Source organism: Puntigrus tetrazona, chromosome 5, assembly GCF_018831695.1.
Source record: "Puntigrus tetrazona isolate hp1 chromosome 5, ASM1883169v1, whole genome shotgun sequence".
Lineage (NCBI taxonomy): Eukaryota > Metazoa > Chordata > Actinopteri > Cypriniformes > Cyprinidae > Puntigrus > Puntigrus tetrazona.
Genome location: NC_056703.1, coordinates 20,164,540 through 20,187,579, shown reverse-complemented (window position 1 = coordinate 20,187,579; position 23,040 = coordinate 20,164,540). Strand labels below are relative to the sequence as shown.

Here is a 23,040-nt window from a genome sequence, read left to right as displayed (position 1 = left end):
CACCGTGGGACATAAACGCCATTTTCAGCGCACATCTTAGGCTAATTAAAGGAGATATATACTCCAAAATAAAGCCCGGTTTCGTGTATTATCATGAGGTCAGATTAATCTAACGGGCAGCGGAGATGGGATAGACTAATGTAGTTAAACCTCATTTAGAAGAAAAATCATCGCGGGGATTCTGCTCATAGAGCTTTTACCACATGGCTAGAGGTTTTTTTTTAAAAATAGTAACACGTGGGATGAAGAGGCTATATCGCGGGTGATTATGAATATTGACAGTTTTAGTATTTGAGGATAAATGCACATTGGTAGCAGCGAGACTGTTAGTGTGCGTAAAGGACACCGATCATCAGTATCATATTTTATCATTTTGTATGATTATTCCTATTGAAGATAAAAAACACTCCAGGGCTTGTGCGTAGTGTGTTTCTCATTATCCACACACTGTGATCGTCTCTGACATTCTACAATCTCACTTTGAAGACAAAAATAGCGAGTAAATTGCTTTCTCCACACTCCACATTGACGCCTACTCTTCAGTAACTAGTTTTTTTTTCTTCTACGCCTTGACATTAAATCACTGTTGGTGAGTTAATCAAATGGTAACAGCTTTAGGCTACCGAATGGACAAGGTCATTAGTTTTAATGTACAGAAAATAAATATCGCAAATGCAATTAATTTGAACTCTTTTCTGCCCCATGCATTATTTTGTGCATTTATTTATTTATTTATTTATTTATTTGTCTTTCTCTGACATTTCGTTTGATCTTAATACGCCAAGTTTTTAAACAGGTTAAAATGTTCAAATTCATTGTATACTGTAATTGTGAATTATTGGATGATTTACATAACAAACGTCTTCTGAAACCACTAAACCACTGAAAAGAAAAAGAAAGAGAAACATATATATATATATATATATATATATATATATATATATATATATATATATATATACATACATATATATATATATTATATACATATTATATACATATATATATATATATATATGTGTGTATATATATATGTGTGTGTGTATATATATATATATGTATATGTATATGTATATATATATATATATATATATATATATATATATATATATATATATATATTGTTTCTCTCTATAATGTTAACTACTGCATTAGACGCTCTTCATATTATATCATGTTAAGAAGTCATAAGTTAAACATGATTTTAAACAGCTATTTTAATAAATCTTAAGTAGCAGGCCTCAGTAGGTTCACATTCAATTTTATAAAACGTGCAGAAATGTGATTGACCTGTACAGGAAGAAATTAATCAGATATTTCTCTTCATACGTTAGTGTAGATGAAAACGTGTTGCTAAGCAAAAATTAAAAAAAGAAGAGATAATGAAGAACAAGAGAACAGGGATGCAGATTAAATCTTTGAAAGAGTTGCTGAGTCTGTAAGTGCTCATTTGTCGCTAGTTTATTAGGAACGTGTGTAATGTATGGCTTATTTGTGCATGAAAGAAACATGCAAAACATAAATAATACGATGCATGGTTGAAGGATGCTGAGGGTTTGATTGGAACTTTTGTCGGAGAGAAAAAATAAACTGTGAAAGGACCTGCACTGCCCTCTGTTGGCTAAATAGCGCCATGGCATACTGAGAGATAACCCGTGCCTGCGATCCTGCTAAAAATCCCCTGTTCAGAAGTGACTCATGAGCAGCACTCAGTTTTAGGCTGTGCATAAGTGAGTTATCTTTCTAATCAAACATTTGATGATTTTTCAGAGTTTAATGAAATGCTCAGAGAGCATTAACAATCAGTTACTTTAGAGAACAAAAATAAGGGAGGTAAGCCTGCTGTGGAGAGAGCCTGCAGAGGGCTGCGGTGTTACACGGGTGAGGCTTTGAAGAGACCACGCATACATTTCGGAACGTAAAAATGCCAAAATAGTATCGTGTGACCTATAACAAAGGGACGTCTAAAAGAAGAAATACTGAACTAATGATAATGCACAAAATAGCATCGTAAGCCTATAACAAAGCGATAATATTTTGCCGATTCCCCCAATAGCCTGATTTTTTTTTAAATCATAAAATCAATAAAGCAATACATTAAAACTTTATAAATAAAAGTAGCAAACTGCCCGAAGGCAACTTATTTTTTCCGTACATTCTGAAAAAAATTTTTTTAATGACTTGATAAGTTTTATGACTTAATCGCTTGCTCTTTCAAATGCAATTTGAGAGCAGCTAGGCTATAAACGAGTTTTTAACTATCGCTGTCAGGTGGGCATTGCGAGAGTAACGGGAAAAAAAAAAAAAACTTTGCGCGTGTTTAGTGATTTAGTGTATCCGTGCGTCAAGCGCCTGGAGGAGGTTTGTGATATTTATGAATATTTTACCGATAGCGGGTGGGCGGAGGCACGGAACCAATGAGATGAGCTGGTCTGCTGGAAGCTCCGCGTCATTACTCGCGCGAAGAGCAGACGGAGCAGCAGCGCGCGTCTCGGAAACCGACAGAGCCTGAGTAATTATAAAGTTCAGCACCGGATAGCGCGAGTAGACACGCCTGAGATGAATTCGCTTGCGCCGGGTGCTTTACAGGAGCACGCCGCCTCTGACAGCAGCGCGGGTTACGGTTTTCTCCTGGAATGTGTATAATGAAGGTTACCGGAAAGAGGAGAGCAGAGATGTCGGTGCCTTTGCTGAAAATTGGAGTAGTGCTCAGCACGATGGCGATGATCACCAACTGATGTCGCAAACCCTGCCCTCTCTAGTAGGTCTGAATAGCACCAAACCGAGCGTGGCGCCTCCGGGTGCAAGCCGGACCGGAGCACTGGCGTGAGTTTTCTCATTCTTCTTTGTTCAGGGCCGGGAAAACACTGCATTATTTATATCTTATAAATTATACTGTTTAATAATGTAGGTTAGAAAATGGAAAATGATGTTGTTCGTACACAGCCTTTTAAAAGCATTCGGTGCGACTCTGACATAAACTAAGCTCGATATGTTTACAGTGTACCGTGTTAATGTGTTTTTTTTTTTTAATTCTCTGTGGTGTTTTGGATGTATAGAGTTCTTTTGTAGTACCTTGGAGTACTTAAAATATGATAGAGAGCTGTATCATTATTTAGTGTGCTGGCACATACTGAGGTCCCATTACAGTGGTATCTGAGGCAGTGTAACTGTTTAAGCGTTTGCTGGTTTTTTGTGTGTTGGTGAAATTGTTGCTGTGTTATAGACCCCATTAAGTAAGACCTCAATTATTCATCGGGACTGCACTCTTTAAGTGTACCTATTGCCTTCCTTCTTGTGTTCCTGTATGATTCATGCGTAGTGCAGCAGCGCAAAAGGTGGCGAATAATATATACTCATTTTCTGACATTGAACTTTTTTGCGAAGGAACGAAAAATGCATTATCATTAGTTCAGTATTTCTTCTTTAAGACGTCCTGTGTTTATCAGAAGTTCAACTGTTCGTTTATATGGGACGAGGTAGAAGGAACCAACTGAACTGATTTATTTATAAATGTCCAATATTAGACAGATTTTCCAGTGGTCAAAACCCCTTTGTCTTCTAAGGTGCAATCAGGTAAAACCGTGTCTCTGGGGTGAGTATCGACTTTGAGCGTGTTTATAGTCTTGAGCCATTTTTATTAGTCACCTGCTATCTTGCAAATCCTGTGAGAAATCTATACTAATAAAATCAGTTGTTTGTGTAAAGTGAGGGAATTGTACTTTTTTCTTACGTAATATATGCCTTTACTATTTTGGTATTGTTATAAGCTCTGTCCTCTAAAGAGTGAAAAACATTAGATTTTATTATAATCTGAATCTCAGCATTACAATGGCAGCAGATTTACAAAGATGTTCCTTCGATTTAATAAAAAGCGCTTTCTCTCCGCACCGGTTATGAATATGGATTATTCATTAGATTACTCAGGATTAGGACAAGACATACGGAAACGCTCACTCTTCCAGATGGCTCTTTTTTATGTAAAGCCACTGGGTCATAAAATCTCCTTCGAGAAGAGACCATTTCACATCAAAGCACCAACTATGAAAATCCTTAAAAACTGTGTTTTGTCAGTGTATATTGAACACTAATGCACTGCTCTGCTCCCGATGAACAGGGAGAAACAAAATGTTTGAGTTGTGTAATTATTTAAAATATTTTGCATAGGTTTTAATTATGTAAAATGTATTTGTACAAACAAATATGGATTATATATATATATATATATATATATATATATATATATATATATATATATATATATATATATATACACACAATTAGTTTTAATTTAAATGTTGTTATTAAATGTATATTAGGTATGCATATATGTATTTATGTATGTCTTATGTATAATATATGGGTCGCTGACAAATAAACTAGATTGTGATATAGCAAAAAGCTATAAAATAATTTACATAAATAGCATGAGAAAAGCATACTCTTCATTATTACAGTTACACATTGCATGAGAGAGGTTTGTCTTCAGTGTCAGAGTGGGTTTTATTCCTTTAGACATTTTTCTGTCACACCATAGGACATAAACACACTATAAACACTTTTTCTGGAAAACAATTGTGTACGGTTCAGTACATTGATTTGTTTTTGTTTCTTTTTTTGTTTTTCATTTTCCTTTTATTTTGGTCAAACATAACAATTCTTCTAATGTTATCAACAAGTCATCCAGCTAAACCGAAGTTACCTTAGTAACATATTTACCTAAGCATAATTCACAAAACCACAGGCAACCGAACATTTAAGTGCACGAGGCATTAAAAACAATCCATAAATGCATGATTATTGCAACATAAAACCGGTGTGATAGTTTCCATCAGCAGGCCAGAAACTCACTCTGACCCTTTGTGCGGGGGGTTCGGTAATTAACCTTCCCAAAATCTGCAGTGGGAAAAGGAAGAAAACTATTACAAAGTTGTTGCCATAAAGCACGTCCCGATCAGTAACTGACCTTTTTTTCCTTCTCTTTGTCCTTTGCCCAGGTGCTTCCTGCTAACCCAGAGGAGTCGTGGCAGGTGTACAGCTCAGCTCAAGACAGTGAGGGCAGGTGGTGTGTGTGCAATCGCCAGGGCTCCTCAGCAGACCATGTGTCACGGATGCCAGGACCAAACAACTGAGACAGCCCTGGAAAAGTGTAACCTTGAAACTAATCCACACAAAGACCTACTGGACAGAATGCACAGCTCACCGAATGCCTCTTCGAAGTTCTGTTCACCGGTGCACATAGCTTATTATTCTTCTCTGCTATGTTCTCTCTCTCTCTCTCTCTCAGGTCCAGAACATGACCCAGTCCATCCAGAATCTTGACCAGAGGACTCAGAAAGACCTGCAGTACGTGCAAAGGATGGAGGTGCAGCTGAGAGGCCTGGAATCCAAGTTCAAACAGGTGGAGGAAAGCTACAAGCAGAATATCGCTAAGCAATACAAGGCAGCGCACAGATACATGCGCTCATCAGTGAGGTTATTCCACTATCAATGCCATTTTTCATTCGTGGACCGCATACAGTGCGCCTCATTTACCGAAAGGTTAACTCATTTAATTCAGCTCCCGATACTGGCTTTTAACATTACATTACAAATCGATCTGTGGGAAAATCATTTTTTGGTACAATTTCAAGCCAGGCGAGCTTCGAAGTATATTTCAGAGCATGAACAATTGTGTTCTTTGAGTTGACGGCGCAGGCATTTTCTCTACAAGAAGTGCATTACAAATATATCTATTTTGGCGACATGGCGTCTTTTTCCATCTTAGCTATTGTTAGCCATCTGACATCAATTGTATCTGCATGCTAATGAGGCCGCCATAGTTTTCTAAATGGAGGCTGCAGTAATTTTGTAGCACGCTGCAATTTGTAGTGTGTGTGTGTATCGAGCTCCCAAAGTGGTATAGATTTTATAGATCAGTCTAGCACAGTCTCTTAGTTCCTTCGGCAACATTCAGCCCTTTGAACAAAAATAGTGTATTGAACATTTTTGTTCTAGGTAAACTAAAGGAAATGGTCAAGAACGGTGCAGCTCTTGATCATTTGCCAAGAAAACTTCTCAAAACATTTTATGGCTTGACTTTAAACATTTATTACATGAAGGCATCAAATATTTGGATGCAATCACTAGAAAAGGTCATGTTATACACCATCGTGATGATCTTTATACCCACTTGGGAGTCCATACAGAGCACGTTTTCAAAAGTTAAGATATACACAAGAGTATATACAAACATGGCATTCTCAGCAGAAATAAAAAATACATATAGTTTTTAAAGGGAGTCTTTTGTTTGGACAAGGATACCTTTTAAAAATTTATTGATCCTTAGTATAATATAGTATAAATTAGCTTTCAAGTTAGTTTGGGATCAATAAGGTTATTACCAATTTTTATTCAGCATTACATTTTATTTAGATGCTTTCAATTGATATTAAGTGACAACATATTTATATTTCAATAAATGTCTCTATTAATAAAAATTTCAAATAGTTTCTACAGAAATATTTAAGCTTCACTGTTTTCAACACAAAATAATAATAATAATAATAATAATAATAATACCATTTAGCTTTGCTATCATTAAAAAAATGCTATTTTAAGTTGCAATAATAATTATAATTCATTCCCTCATTTTAGCAAATGATGGCTATGTTGTACTCCAATTATTCAATTAAATCAAAATGAGAGAACAAATAGTATATTGTACATATTGTGGCCACAATTGAACTAAAAATGAGAGATTGGGATAGTACAACGGGGGAATTTCCTCAATGTTTAACCATGATGAATGTTTTTTGTTGTCTGCATGCCATGTGCTGAGCTCTGTACATACTTAGATTTTTTCAAAATATAACAAAAAAATTCTCACTGGCCCCAACATTTTGAAACAGGATAGCTTGCTATTAATATTATGTTCTTTATTCATCTATGTCCAGATTTATGCAAAACCATCATGAGAGTGATTTTAAAAGCATGTCTTCATGTGTTCATACTTTAGCTCACCTTAATTATTGTTTAAAATAAAATGTTGCATAATATCTGTACAAACAGCAGTATCTGTGAAAATGTGTGTGTTAGAAAGGCTAGCGAGTTAGTTATTCAACCAAATTTCATTTTCTTTTGCTTGCAGGGCTAATAACTTTATGAATTAAATCAAAGCTGCAGAGACTGAAGAACAAGTTCAATCCCATTGTAATCCTCAACTGGTCAACTGATTGCATCATTCAGTTTATTTTAAAATACAAAGCACCTTTTGAATTTGTCTACAGTCTTTTGTGCATGCCACTATTGCAGCCCTCCTTGAGTAGAGATTTCTTTATGTTATGACATCTCCATGTCTCTAATTCAGATTTGTTATGCACAGCTGGATATTTTGAAACAAGGGAAACTATTGTTGTATGTGAAGCATGTAACCCTCTCGACACCTTGCATTTTAAACATTGAAAAATAAAGAGAGTTTTTTCCAATTTTTTGCTGGTGTACTGGAGAACTTGTTTTATGCCATGTTGAATCCCTTCGCTCATTTGCTGTAGGCACACTCAGAAATCAAGATAGTGTAGGCAGAGAGGGCAAGTGTAGGGCAAGACAGGTGTTTGGACGCAATCGTTGCACGCATGCCTACTGAACCAAGTTTATTTTTACTCCTTTCAGGCCATAAAAGCTAAAAATGGAGGAACTTAGGCCAATGATACTAGTGTTGGGAGGAATACAAGGTCGGTCGTGCAAAATTGGTAATGCAGTTTAAAGAGGAGGTCAAGAATCTGACATCAGTGCTAAGTGAACTGCAGGAGGAGATCGGGCCTTTGACTACGAGGAGCTTCAACAACAGGGTGTCTAATCTTGAGGAGAGGCTTCTGCATGCATGCAAAAAATTAGTAGGATGAGTTTGAGCACAAACACAAACAACCATTATATTTCATTTCAGAATATCACATACAAACAGTGCACTAGAAGATCTTTTTCTGATATGACACAATTTAGTTTGCAAAAAAATTATATAATTTGTATCACAAAAAGGACAAAAACTCCATTATGAACATCTATTGGTGTTACTTTTACCTGGTTGTAAAAGGGATTCATAACGCACGCATAATTAATTTAACACTTAATTTTTAAGTTAAAAGAATACTTCACCCAAAATAAAAACTTGCTGTAAAATGTACATACCATCAGACCACCCAAGATGTAGATGGTCGTGATTTCTTCTTCAAATGTAGTATTGTTTCATGCTCTCAATAAAGGATGCACTACAGTGAATGGGTGCTGCCAGAAAGAGCGCCCAAACAACTGATACTGAAACACTACAATAAGTAATTCACATGTCTTCAATTGATTAATTAACATCTTGTGAAGTGACTAGCTCTATGTTTGTAAGAAACATACCCACTATTAAGGTGTTTACACTTACATCTTTGCTTCTATAACGCATCGCTCTGTTTGCATCGCCTATAACTATATTACCTTAAGAGGGTACTACTAAAGAGTCCATTCTGTTATCCTCTGACATCAAAATCCACCAACATTGTTTGTTTTTCCTATTAAGCAGTGTATGAAACAACTTTATTTTACAGGCAATATTAATGAACAAAGGATGCATTTAAGCTGGAAGCTGAAGGTTTGAATTTGAAAATGTAATTTATTAAAAACACACAGCGCTTTAGCAAGACATTAATTGATGGACTCATTCCGATGGTTTTATTTTAACTGTTTGGACTCTCATTTTGAAGGCACCCTTTCAGTGAAGAGGATCCAGTTGTGAGCACACTCATCCACATCTTAAGCTGAGCAAATTTTCAGCAAATGTTAATTTTTTCGCGAACCATTCCTTTAAAAACACATGTTCACAGCATATTTAAAATGCAGCTAACAAAGCTGTAGCCTCAGTGTTCGCTTCGAAATGCAAATTCGTGCATTACGCATTAGTCTTGACTCAATGAAAGACGCATTGAGCAAAATACAAAACACTGTAATTTATTGTGCTGCTCGAAGGCATTAGCATGCTGAATTTAAAACAACACAACGTATCCCTGTCATTTTCTCTGGTTTGAAATGCTGTATCTCAGCATTGCTAATCTAATGCAGATAGCAGCAGCAGATTCAGATGTTGCCTTATTCTGAAGTGAGGAATAGATCTCATAACGGATGTTAGACACAGACGTGACTAATGAGAAGCTGCTGCGCTGTTCTCTCCTCTAACAAATGCCTTTTTGGTCCACCTGAGCCATGGCATGAATTCATAGCGACTTTGCAGGTTAATTAAATAACATTATCAAAATTCAGTATGACAAGACCCAGTGTCTGACACGTTTCTTGATTTACAAACAAATCCTCAGTTGAATGAAGATTGTACGATTTTTATCCAAAAGCAAAATGTAAATTTTCACAGAAATCTTAATAACCATTCATAAGATCGGAATATAGGTCAGAAGCTCTGTGTAACAATAGAGGATTGCTCTTGCTTCTTTTGGAGCGTTTATTTTAGATTCAGACGAATAACAGATTTAGTGCGCATGCATAATGCAAATGCAGCCTTACTTTGATTGATTAAAGGAGGACACCGTGCTGGGTTTTGATGCTTAACAATAAATGCCAAAAAGAGCTGCAGTTTTAAGTTTTCCACTGAGCCAAAAGCTACATGCAGGTGATAAAGAGAGACATCTAAATATGATCATGGATTCTATTGAAAGATTACTGCTCTCAGTACAGTAATCTCCTGGCTGCATGAATTTCTAATGCTGCATTTCACAAGGGACTTAAATCACTGGATGGGAAAACACTGATGATTTGTTCACCAGTATAAATAACGTGGACCTGATTCATTGTTAATATTGCATTCATAGTTAATAGGTTTCGAAGGAAGCCTGAACCAATTATTTTTGTGATTGTTGCCCATAAAATGTCAAGCAGTTTTCAGCAGTATCTTGTGATGTGCCACAATTTTTGTCCATATTTCATTTAATGGCTTTATGTAAAATTTGCACTTTAACTAAGTAATTTAGCACACCATAGGACTATTTTTAAAGTTGTGAAAATGCAGTAAGCAGTTAAGCACTCTTGATTATGTTATGTTATGTTGCGTTATGTTATGTTATGTTATGTATATGTTATGTTATGGTATGGTATGGTATGCTATGGTACATGGTATGGTATGGTAAGGTATGGTTCAAAAAATTGGGTTTGTAAGTTATTTTTTTCTATGTTCACCAAGGTTTCATTTATTTGATCAAATACATCAAAGAGGAATTACTTTTGAAATATTATTACAATTTCAAATAACTATTTTTCTATTTTAATACATTGTAGGTTTCAGTGTCACATAATCCTTCAGAACTTTTAATATACCAAATGTTCAAGTAGCATTTCTTATTATTATCATTCTGTTTCATTTATAGTTTTTACATTTTCAAGAATCTTTGATTAATAGAAAGTTTACAATACAGTATGTATTTCATTTAATCAATTAAAAAGTCTTTTGCTCTCACTTTGGATCAATTTAATATAAAAATGTTTCTGACCTTAAATGTTCAGAACAACTGCATATTTGCAAAATGTATCCTAAAAATCTTGATTTAAAAGGTTAACAACCATTTACGGTTCTCTTTATTTTCTTGGATGTGTGAATATGTGAAAGATAAAAATCAGCAAGTCAAAGTAAAGAGTTGCTCATATATAAATGGAGGTATTGGTTTTCTGCTGCTTCTAACAGATTCTGCTATTACAGTAGCACAGTAGATTTAGCAAAAGAAAATAAGGGATGGATTGGCAACATTTAATGGCACGACATTATGTAAATATCTGCGAAAATTACATAAAGCAGCAGCACATTAGAAGATGTATGGCTGTGAACTCAGCGTTGTTGCTGTATATTTCAACATAATTGCATCAACAGTCAGTGTCATGCACTATAAATACTAGCCTTCAATATTCAGTTGTACTACCACTCTGCAATCTTAGAAAATGTTCTCTACTACGTTATCACCCCTAAATTCACTAATAAAACTGCAATTTATCGCCTGTGACAGACTATTTAGCTAACATTTGGCCATCGGGTCTGGTGTAAAGACTGGCCACCTGTGCCGAGGCAATAATCAGGCTGGTAATTATGTGAATATTATGTTCCATAGAATGTCTTTGAATGTAGGTTTTGTCTGCAAAAGCGTATTCGGAAACGGAGAACCGGGTGAATAAATTGCAACTCATTCAATCCCAGAAAGATTATGGAATTGCACAGGTCAATATTAGCAGATTATGAGTAATCATGTATAGAGGTCAGTCTGTTCAAGGGCTTTGCAGTGACTTTAATGTTACTGGTAAATCAGTATTATTTGCCAGCAGTAATTGTATGCCAAAGCTTCTGAAAATAGATATAGTGATTTGTCTTTGAAATATGAGTACAATATGAAATAAAATATGAGATATGGGCCATCAGCTGGTCTAGATCACAAAATGAACTTTCTTTTATCAACCTGAAAGGGTTGTGACAATGCCTGGCTGACTCACCAAATAAATAAATACATGAACATGAAATATTGATTTCAGCTTTTTATCATGTGAGAAGAAAGAGCGCGCAGAGGGAAATCGAGAAACTTAAAGCCAGCATGGAGACCGCTGCCAGGGACAACTCTCAGATATATAGTTTTGCGTCATTATGACCGCAGAATACTGTGATTGACCAATCAGAATCGAGTATTCTGTAATGACACCACATAGCCAGGTCAGCGAAATACAAAACAGTTTTTTCTCCAGAACGGGCTCTGGTGTGGTTTTTATATAGACCGCACGATGATCACATTTCAGTGCCAAGAACAGAATATTGGAAAAATATCATGGGAAAGAGAGGAGTATCTATAAATGCACATTTCGCTTAAAGCAGTTGCTTAGCCACAGTGGACTGCCAAATTCACAGCTAGAGAAAGACAGAGAAAGAGGAAAACCGCATTGGTTCTCTGAAAGACGTAAAGTGACAGAAAAAGAGAAAACGCGGTTCAGAAAGAAGTATAAATGAGAAAAGAACACACTTCCTTGTGTATGAGGACTTTACAACACTGCAGACGTCTACACAAGTTATGCTCCAGTGCGCCTGCCTGACACTGTGTCAAAACAGAGTATGAGAGGTTCACTGATGCCTGCAAACTTCTGCCTGAGGCCTTACACAAGCCAGAATATGACAGGAACTCCAACGCCTCCCCGTCCGACTCAAACCCATTTACCAGCGCAAAACACTGAAGTTTAACAGCATATCACTCTCTCTCTCATAAGAGGCAAATGAGCAGCGTGTTAAAGGAAATGGGAGAATTCACCAGAAATGAAAATTGTCATCATTTACTCACCCTCACATCATTATAAAACAGATGTCAAACTGCTGTATTCTATCAAATGAAAGCGAATGGTCACCAGACGACTGCAAGTACAGCAGTCAATATAGGAAAGTTTTTCATGCATATTTAATTGTGGCACATTACAAGCAATTATCAGATGCTTGAAAGCAAATAATGTTTGAGTATCATTGATAGTAAACCTGGTGCATGTGATACATCGCAATATCATGAGCGAATAACTTTTTTTCTTTCACAAAAAGCTATTATATGGCTCAGAGAGACTTTTATAGCACACGCATTTTAGGTCAATTTTAATTGTACTGGACAGCTAATAGTCATCATTCACTTTCACTGCATGGAAAGAGCAGCACAGAGCAGCAAAAATTCTTAAAAATATCTCCTTTTATATTTCGCGGAATAAGAAAGGCGAGCATGATGAGTTCATGAGAAAATGATTCGAATAAAATGTTGATTTTTACTTTTTTTACCATGTTTTACTGTTATCAGCTTGTGGGAAACTGACAGGGATAAGTGATGCCATAACCATAAAGACATCTGGATCAAGATACGGGTCCTGGATGACTGATCCACTTGCCCCGACGGCGATACGAGGGTGAGTTCATCAAATCTTTACTGCCTTAACTCAATTCATCCGGATTCTTTGTGTAAAAGAAAAACGGGTTTAATCACTTCACATCCTCACTTTAATCTCAACTGGTTTCATTTTTTTGTCTTCTTAGCTAAAATGTCTCTGACTTCGTCTTATCAGCACTCTTTTTGTCCCTGCAGTATATTTTCTTGTAAACATGCCAAGAGTGTGTTTTATTAAATTACCGGCACACATTAAGATGCAAATGATAGGTGTAAATCTTGCAAGATTTCATTAGTGTGGCAGCAAAGCCATTCCCAGTAAGAGCTGAATGATGTCTGTTAATTCCTGCGCCAGCGTTTCCCACATACAAATGTTTGTATATTACTGCTGGTCTCATATCTTTGTTTTCAGACATACTTTAGTATTCTGAGCTAAAAAGCAAAATCTTGTACGCCTGTTTTATTTCCTTGCCTTTGTACAAGCTTTTCTGTCTTTCTCCAATTTCTTGAACAAATTTAACACATCCATCTTGGTTAGATGTCAGTAGCGAGTAAGTTGCTTGACAACTAATCCATGATCCCATCATATATTAATGCAACAACTTCAAAGAGGATGGCTGAAGGTGAAGCGGTGGAGTTTTTAGCTCCTTTGAGATGGATCGATACAGTAGAGGAGCCCAGAAACAGAAAGGCATCTGGCCTGCAGATCTGTCTGAGCCTTAAATGATTGATGAGGGGTCAGAGAGTTGCCCTTGCCTGAAGCCCCTGATAGCCTTAGTATTTGTTTTAACAGGGAATACACACTTAAAAGGGTCAGACAGTTTAAAAACATGCTTGTATTAAGAATTGGATTTTAGGAAGTCAGTTTAGGGCAGGGAAAGGATAATAGGCAAGTAAAGAGCAAACTTAAAATACACCGAGCCCAAGACAGCGATAGAATGCTGACCTTGACTGTGAAAGAATCAATGACATAAAAAGGGCGTCCGCGATAAAGAAAAGGGGAGAAAAATTAATGTCATGTGGTGTAACCATGCAGTAAAAAACAATAGCATATTTATGCTTAATATGCTATTGCTATGCTTTAATAGCATATTTATATATTTATATAAATATACATTATTAGATATTTTTGGATCTTAATCCAAGCTTTTTGTTTTGTTCACCATTTGACTTTTATTTGGTCGACGAAGTTTTCATCATTTTAATTAGCAGTGAAGCAGTATAATTATTTTATTCTGCTAAATAATAATGAAAAACTAAACAAAACTGCTTAATAAGGTATTCTTTAGAATTTCATTCATTTGTATTAAAAACCTCTTGAAAATATAAATAAAAACCATTTTCGTAGCACTTTATTTTACAGTTCTGTCCCATGAGTAATAACTAGGTACTAATCATGAACATACCCCTTAACACTAGTGAACCTTAACTCTTTATAGTGCCGTATGTTTTAAGTAAGTACATGTAAGTATGTAAATATTTAAAGTAAATAAAGTGTGTATTCATTTTTTCCCCCTCCAGGTGTGGTACATGGACGGTTACCACAACAACCGCTTTGTCCGGGAATACAAGTCAATGGCCGACTTCATGTATTCAGACAACTTCACCTCACACCGGCTTCCTCACCCCTGGTCGGGAACAGGGCAGGTGGTCTACAATGGCTCCATCTACTTCAATAAGTTCCAAAGTAACACCATCATCAAATTCGACTTCAAGACAGCCACCATCAGCAAGTCCGGTCAGCTGGATTACGCCGGCTACAACAACCGTTACCACTATTCTTGGGGTGGCCACTCCGACATTGACCTAATGGTGGACGAAGGTGGACTTTGGGCGGTATATGCCACCAATCAAAATGCAGGGAACATTGTCATCAGCAAGATCAACCCACTGACCCTGCAGGTCATCAAGAGCTACACCACCAACCACCCAAAGAGGAGCGCAGGTGAAGCCTTCATGATCTGTGGGACGCTTTATGTTACCAACGGATACTCAGGAGGGACGAAGGTCTACTATGCTTTCCATACCAACTCCTCTACTTATGAGTATATCGACATCCCATTACAGAACAAGTATTCCCATATCTCCATGCTGGATTATAACCCTAGGGACAGAGCTCTATACGCTGCGGAACAATGGACACCAGGTGCTGTATAACGTCACCTTGTTCCACGTTATTCGCTCTGAGGAACTCTAAAGTGACAATCTCCATCCCTTTGTTATATACAGTAGCACTGATGGAGTTTATTACTGAAAAAAAGGGGTAATGCCTGATTATTGTTTAATAAAAGAAGACATAAAATGTATCAAAAGTAATAGTTAATGGCAACATAACGAACAGCTGCCAAAAGGTCTTTTTTCTTTTGTAAGCTTTCCTTAGATAATTGTGTTTGAATTTTCACTGCAAAAAATGTGTTAATTAGTATTTTTGTCTCATAGTCAGTAAAAATATTGAAACGTTCTTAAAGGAGACGTTGGATGCAAAAATCACTTTTACATGGTGTTTGCATATAAATGTGTCTTAGCAGTGTAAGAGAATTTTCATCCATTTTTTTAAATCCCAGAACAACCTAAACAGTCAATAGTTTTGGTGTTGATGGTAACGCGCCACCGAATACAGAAAAAAACAGAAGAGACCGGAAGAGGTGGGAGAGCAGTAGCTCTTTATCATGAACAGAGCTGTTTCTGACAAAGTAAAGAGTGTTGTTTTACACAACCTTTGAGGACTTTTTTGACCAAAGTATGTAACAGACATTTCATGGAGACCCTAAGAGTAATACCAACTTGTGGAAAATGGGCATCTAATGTCCCCTTTAAAACAAAAAACTATTTACTTTTGAGAAGCAAAACTGTAATATATATATATATATATAGATAGATAGATAGATAGATAGATAGATAGATAAAACAAACAAAATTTTGCTTCAAGTAAATTAAGCTGTTATTTTAGGTAAATTTAATCATTTTAACTGCAAAACAAAAACACTGATTAATTAAAATATTTTTTACTGTGTTCCTAGTACTTAGTACAGCTATTACAAACATGATTTAGTTACATAGCAGAGGGCAAAGAAGTGTGACGCAAGAATGATATCATTAGTTACCCAGTTATGTCCTTTGTATCGAGCAATCCAAACTATTTAACATCAACTAAAGAACCGAAGGCACTGACTGTTGGAGGCACTCTGTTAAAGAACTGCAGTGTGTTGTTGTGACTCTATGTAGTTTCTGATTTTCGCAAAGATCTGCATGAACATTTTTAGCACTACGATTCACATGATTGTATTTATTTTTTTCTCGCAGTAATATGAACCTTGTATGTGAAAAAGAGATTAGATTAGTGATGGGTTTGCTATTCTTCTTGCCATGTTTCATTTTTTTGCTGTAACTTTTGTGTTCATTTTTTACATTTGTGTTACTAAAGTGACTTTTAAATAGTAGGATGGATTGTAAGAAAAAGACATCAAGAGTATATATGTATAGATATAACTTGTCAGCAAAAAAAAAAAAGGTATCAAAAGACAATGTGAAAAAAATGTATTTACAAGGTATTATTCTTTGACTGTGTTTCAAGACAGATCCATGTGTCAGCTGTTAGAAGAAATAGATGGCATCATCTAAAACTGTTACGCTTGCATCCGTGTTGTACTTGCGATGTGATTCATATCAATAAAGCCAGTCTTTATTTTACACTTCTCCTAAAGGAAATAAAATCATGTGCAATATGCGCATAAAATCCGAAAATATCTATCTATATAAACGTATAAAACAATAATCCCTCGTTTGTCTGCACAGGAAAAGATTTTGTGCGGATAATGACCCTACTCCAGCTTCCGGAGCCAAGGGAAATGTCAAATGGGATTGAATAGTCTAAAGGAAAAAATAGGACCAGTCTAAAGGTAGATATCATTACCAGCCTATATTCTTTCTCCATGGCAACGGGGCAGAAAGTGATGACCTCATCTGTTTGGCTGCAGCGAAAGAGCTGATCTGGAAGCGGTGGGACACGCGCTAAAGACAGAGCAACTCATTAGCCCTCAGCTCTTCTCTAAAGGCAGTGTCAAATTGAATCGTCTGGTCTGTCTGCGCTCAGCAAATGCGCATTTAATTCAAGCCACCGTGACACTGGCAAACTGCTATTCAGGGAAGACATCAAGCGCTAAAGGTGCTTAGATTTAATGGCATTTCTTTCTTCTTTCATCTCAAGGTAGCCATCAGAGCAGCTAATCTAATTCCCCTCAACTCATCAGTGCCACGGAGCCAGCACATAATTGAGCTTCTCTGTGACGCTTCTCATGGCCGTGATCAAGAGTCATCTTCATCCTTTATAACTGTTTATAATGTCATTATTTCACATCGAACGTCTAACACTTGCAGATGACAGACGAGGGATGGTTCACCTGAAAACTTTCATTCTCATCTGTTTAGTCACGCTTATGCATGGACTATCATGTTCACAAAATCATATGCACTCGTAGTAAATGATGCCAGAATTGTCATTTTTGGGTGAACTTTCCCTTTAATGCCATATTGAGCTGTATTGCAGTTTTTTTAACAGGCGGTTTGGCTGGGTAACGTGGCCCTGTTAGACCCTGCTGCTAGGTGGCGTGACTGGCACCATCTGGCTGGAAAAAAATAATCTTCGTCCATTGAGAGCCACTCAAAATGTGCCACGCAGTACATTCTGTTGAAGACATTTTTCAAGCAACATATAAATAATTCAGGTTGGAACCTACAGTTATTTTTCGTATAGATTGAATACGCTCATACAAAGTTATAAACTTTATTTTGTTTTGGCCTTTATTTTGTTGTTGGTCACTTTGTGGAACATTTGTTTTTGCATGTTGTGCTCTGTCCCTAGCTTATGCATAATTAAGGTGTTTCTTCAGACAGCCATGGAACTGCCATTGAGATGAATGGGGACTACCAATAGCTCAGTACGGATATTACAGGTCTCCTTGAGCCTAACCAGCTCAAATTTAATTAAACAGTATGTTAAATGCATCCTCGGGAAGTTTAAAGTTTAAAATGAATAGAAAGAAGTGGCGCTTTTGAAGTCAGGTTTCTAGTCCAGCCCTTATTACAAACACAAAAATAAGTGCACTTAATCTGATCTTTTTTATCTTGTCCTTCTTGACGTGCTAGCCAACTCTTACTAGCATAAATGCAACAGTCCTGATGTGCACTGATCAATTACACCTTTAGAAAAACCTGTAGTTTTCTATATACTTGTATACCCTAGTATAACCTAATTAACAAGCACAGATGGCAGACAAGTGACCTTATCAACCACAGCAAGATATCCGGGCATTTAACAGCTATCTGGTTATTAGTTAAAATTATACAGCAGAATGAAAAGTAAAAACTCTTTATTATGATTTAATGAAAGATTATGTAGACAAATATAACCAATGTGCATTAATATGACCATTAATACGCATTAAGAAACATGAGCAACATGGTCACATGAAAGCTGATTGCAATCATAAAGCGAGGTAATTATGAAAACTGTCTGAGTCTTGTCTTTTTTAATCATTTTCAAGAAGCTATATAAAGTATTCTCAGAACTGCTGAAATGTTCTGATGTGTCGTTCATCAGGATTTGAGACCTGAGGAAAACAGGGTTCGCTTTGGTCCCTAAGGACGTCCTAAATGTGCACTTATCATTTTAGCTACAGCATCGGCTTTCTTCCTCTAACTGCTCTCCTCTCTCAGTTGTCTTCCTATAGTGGAAATGGCTTTTAAATAAATCACATAGAGTGAACCACACTGTGTTGGGTAAAGAGTATATCCCATGTTGCTTTGCTCCTAATGCCTCTGAAGTGGAACATGTTTTCTATAATATCTTTTGTTTATATAAAATAGGATGTATTATTTATCCAAGCCTGAGTAATAGTCACTCGTTAATAACCTTAGTGCAGTTTTCCAATACTGTGGTATAGTGTATGGTATACTGTGTTGAACATATAAAGACTAAAAAGACATCAAATCTAACTACAATGCAATCATAAATTTGGCTTCTTTTTTTTATCTCAAATCATTTTTGTCAACCGTTAAGTTAGCATCATCTTGGTTCCCTTAACTCAGTTTCCTTCAGGATAACTTTCCCAAATAAACACAAATTGTATGAATTTTGTAGATTAAACACAGTCTGCAGTGATAAAGAGTTATAGGCTATAAACAAGCTGCACCATGGTCACATGAGTTCAATGTCACCAACATTAAGCTTTCAACAACTCGGCCGTGTGTTTCGTTTTTTTATTTAAAGTGCTTTACTTAAAAGACATTTTCCCTGAACACTGGAGTTTTTATTTTTTTTTTTTTGCAGGAGAGAGGTTTGAATGGTTTGCAGGTGCAGATGAGTCCTGTTGATGAAGTTTAATGTCCCTGACAACAATCGGCCTTTTTTCAAACAAGTAAAAGCTTTAAAAATCACAAGGGGGTATTACTGATATGTTTTAAACTATATAATAATATATTAAATGTCTTGAGTTTGTGTTAAACACATAGCTTATTTTAGGCATCTAACCAAAAAAAAACTATTCGAAAAACCCATTGATTTTGATGACGATGGAACCAGAAGTGTTAAAAATAATTTTGTGTTTTGGGCTGCAGAGATACATCACCCTTTAGCACTTTTACACTGAAGTATTTTAATACTTGGTAAGACAAGGGTTAGGAGGCACTTATGTTTACTGCACATCAAGTGAAGTGACATAAACTCACATTTTTAGAGGAATGAGACACCTACATTATGAAAGCAATGAGTTAAAGGTTATCTTTAAAAAGCGCTGATAAACGCCAAACATGACCGAGTCAATGCATTATTTAGTGGATGTTTTATACAAGCAGTACAATATTCTTTTGCTCGGTTGTTCTCTTTGCCTTGCTGTCTGTTTCTCACCTCACCTGGGATGTGTGAGGGTGCTAAAGTGTTGCTGTGCATACCTTCTGCAGCAGCCCAGAGCAACACCTCTCTCCTGACTGATAATGGCTTTTCAGAAAACGGAGCATCTGCTCTGTGCTATTTTTACCTTCTTGATTCCCTCTCCGGTTCTGTCTTCAGGGGCTGAGCTATTGCAAAGATATACTGTCTGAGGCACCAAGGAAGATCCAGAAACCTGTTTGCCAACACAAAATATTGGGAATCCTCCTATCAAGGAATGTTTTCTCTGAGGAGTCAAAGGATTTGGAAAGAAGATTGTCTATCTATCTATCTATCTATCTATCTATCTATCTATCTATCTATCTATCTATCTATCTATCTATCTATCTATCTATCTATCTATCTATCCAATGTTATCAAATCTAGCAAAATTACCCAGAACTTTACAAAAACTTCAGTAATTACTAGAGCGTTACTTATGATCTTCAGTTTAGAAAACTGATCCAAATAATTAGTAATTCCTTGTGAAGAGTTTTGTAATGTCATTACAAGGGGTACCATGACCTTCACTTTAGAATTAATTATACATTATGCATTTTCCATATTAATTATTAACCTCTACATAGTAGTTCTTAGGGAGGAATGAAGCTACTACTACTAATATTCCATTACTCACGTGTTCTTCTATAGTTAGTCATTAATGATGGCGTGTTGCCATATTCAAAACATTTGAAAATTTTTCAATCTACAAACCTATATGCGCTGACAAATGTTTACATTCATTCTCAATTCTTTTGTTCATGTTGCACCGTAGACTGCCTGCAAAACTCAAAATATTTATATAAAAACATAACTTTTATTATATGTGTTATTTATATTATCACTTATTTTCATGGCTATTACATTTAAAGAACAATGTTTAAAGATGCATATACTATAAATATTAATATTACACTGTGTGTTGGCTGCTCATAGTCCAAAGTGTCCCAAAAATAGTCTGCCATAAATCCAGTAAAGGAAAGGGAATATGAATCTATATTGGGATTTTTTGTTGCTGTTGTTGTTGTCTTTTCTTTCAAGCTCAACACAGAAAGGGGACTTGTCTCTTTATTTTAGATGTTCACCACATGTTACCGCTCCATTCCCATCATGACTTAAAAAGGCTGAGCCTGAGGACTACACACAATGCTACTTCTGAGTAATAGGGGAACGCTGGGGGGTCCGTTTGATGTACCGCAGCTTCATCAATCGGAAAGCTCTGTCCGTCTCATCTCCAGTTCAGTGAGAGCGCCATTATCACACCTGACTTCACTAAAACAATTGAGTTGATTCTTTTTATTAAGCCGCTGATAATTTCTGCATTGTCCTGATATGTCAGGATATCAAAAAAGTATTAAATTAGTCGGGGAAAAGTGCTTACATCTCTATAAAATCACAATAATGTGCTTCTAAGAAAAGAAATCCATGCTTCTGTGCACCACCTGTGCTCAGGGGTGATTAGTTGAGACGAATATTGCTGATTTGCATATAATGGATCTTCATAAGGTAGGTTGTTCTCATCTTGCGCGCTTTCGTAAGAATCCCACTCATTCATAACTTAGCAGCTGAATCTAAGATGGCTTGTTTCTTTGATGGATACTATTTCAGGATCAGGAAGGAAGAAATTATTTAAGAACTTACATCACAAGGGGAAGAGATTCAGAGACTTCAAAGATGTTCGAACACAGGGAAGCGTGTGGAACAGCGTACGTTCTGTCGAAGACAGAAAGAGAATGAGAAATTATTTCGTTCAGCTTGTGCAGAACCACAGCACTTTGGGCAGTAATGATGCCTTTTGAAATGCACTTGTCCAGGCACAATGATAACAAGATAAAAGTCTAGACAGGGGAAAATGTGCGTCACGGTCGCTCACAGAAAGGCTGGCATGAACTACAACTTCTCAAGCATAACGAACACGAGTCTGTTTCGCAATGAAAGGCATTTGTTCTAAATTAGATTAAACACTACGTGGCTTCCTATTCGGTTTTGTTCAAAACAAGCTACAAGCTTCATTCCTCCCTATAAAGCTCTGATACGGTTTCAGAGTATTGCATAAGTATCCGTGTGGTACAGAACCACAGAGAAACAAACCTGACACACGGCATGAAAGTGGAGTTATGTAATCCTGTTCCACAATAGGATTTTATTCCATAAGTACTCATCTATTACTCGCCTTTACTTGACCAGAGCGCTGTATATAAACTATAGCCACCGTTGTTACCCAAGAAAAAGATGCAGCTGTTTTAACATACAGATAACCAACAAGGGGGTCTGTTAATTGTCACAATGGAAACTTGCTGTAAAACAAAAAAAAAGGTACAAAAGGTGTTACTGGGGCAGTAACCTTACAAAATAATTGGGCCTTATTTAGCCCTAAAGGATGCATAGAAGTACCTTCAAATGAAAAAAATTACCTTACTGGTATGTTTAAAAAAATTAGTGCCATAATTACAGCTTTTGTACTTTTTTGCATATAGTGTAATTTTCACATATTGTCTCTTTAGTTTCAAAACAACAAATTTTTTCTTCAGTATTCTTAAGTATTCAGACATATATATCTATATGGATACTGAAAAAAAATATAGAATGTAGTGCAGGACTTGGTTGTACCCATCAGTTGTTAACTGGATTTTGAAATGTAGCCGATGCATGAGGTTGATCCTGCAGGGACAGTTTTACCAAACTTATTGCTCACTAAAAAACTCACAAATCGTATCATGTTTGGTTCTGACATGACATAAAAGCAGCGATATTATATGTGAGTTATATACGTATGTTTAATTTGTTTTTGAAGCATTTGCATTGTTGCGTGTATATTTTTTCTCCAGAGAAATCTACATCAGCATACATAGATGAATCGCTCATAATAAGACCCAATGTTGGGGAAAGTTAGTAATGTAATTACAACATTGCTTTTCCTTCTTAAATGGTAACTAACTCCATTACTTACTGTAGAGACCACAGCTCAAACTAATTGCATGAAAAATATGATGCAGGAGAAAAAAATTAAGCACTATTCAGAAATAACAAAAATGGATAGCACTTTACCAGTGTAAAATAGGATTAAACACAAATAAATGTATATTGTATAATATTCTATACTGTCATTTGACTGTGTTTTTTTTTTTATTTTGAGGAATACTGAAACTGTGTATGTAAAGATGAGATGATTAAACAGTTTATATTTAGTCTAAAACTACAGTTCGC

General features: G+C 36.2%; 1 protein-coding gene across 1 annotated transcript; it reads left to right on the top strand.

Moving 5' to 3' along the window:
• Positions 1–2,556: 2,556 nt before the first annotated feature.
• On the top strand, positions 2,557–15,337 carry olfm1a (olfactomedin 1a). Its single transcript, XM_043240337.1, is given in 14 exon segments — positions 2,557–2,733; positions 2,736–2,788; positions 2,791–2,826; positions 4,998–5,078; positions 5,080–5,105; positions 5,107–5,149; positions 5,288–5,448; positions 7,651–7,699; positions 7,701–7,851; positions 7,854–7,874; positions 12,825–12,914; positions 12,917–12,930; positions 14,430–15,035; positions 15,037–15,337. Coding segments are annotated over 14 exon segments (1,497 nt in total). The 5' UTR covers positions 2,557–2,636; the 3' UTR covers positions 15,106–15,337.
• The last annotated feature ends 7,703 nt before the right edge of the window (positions 15,338–23,040 follow it).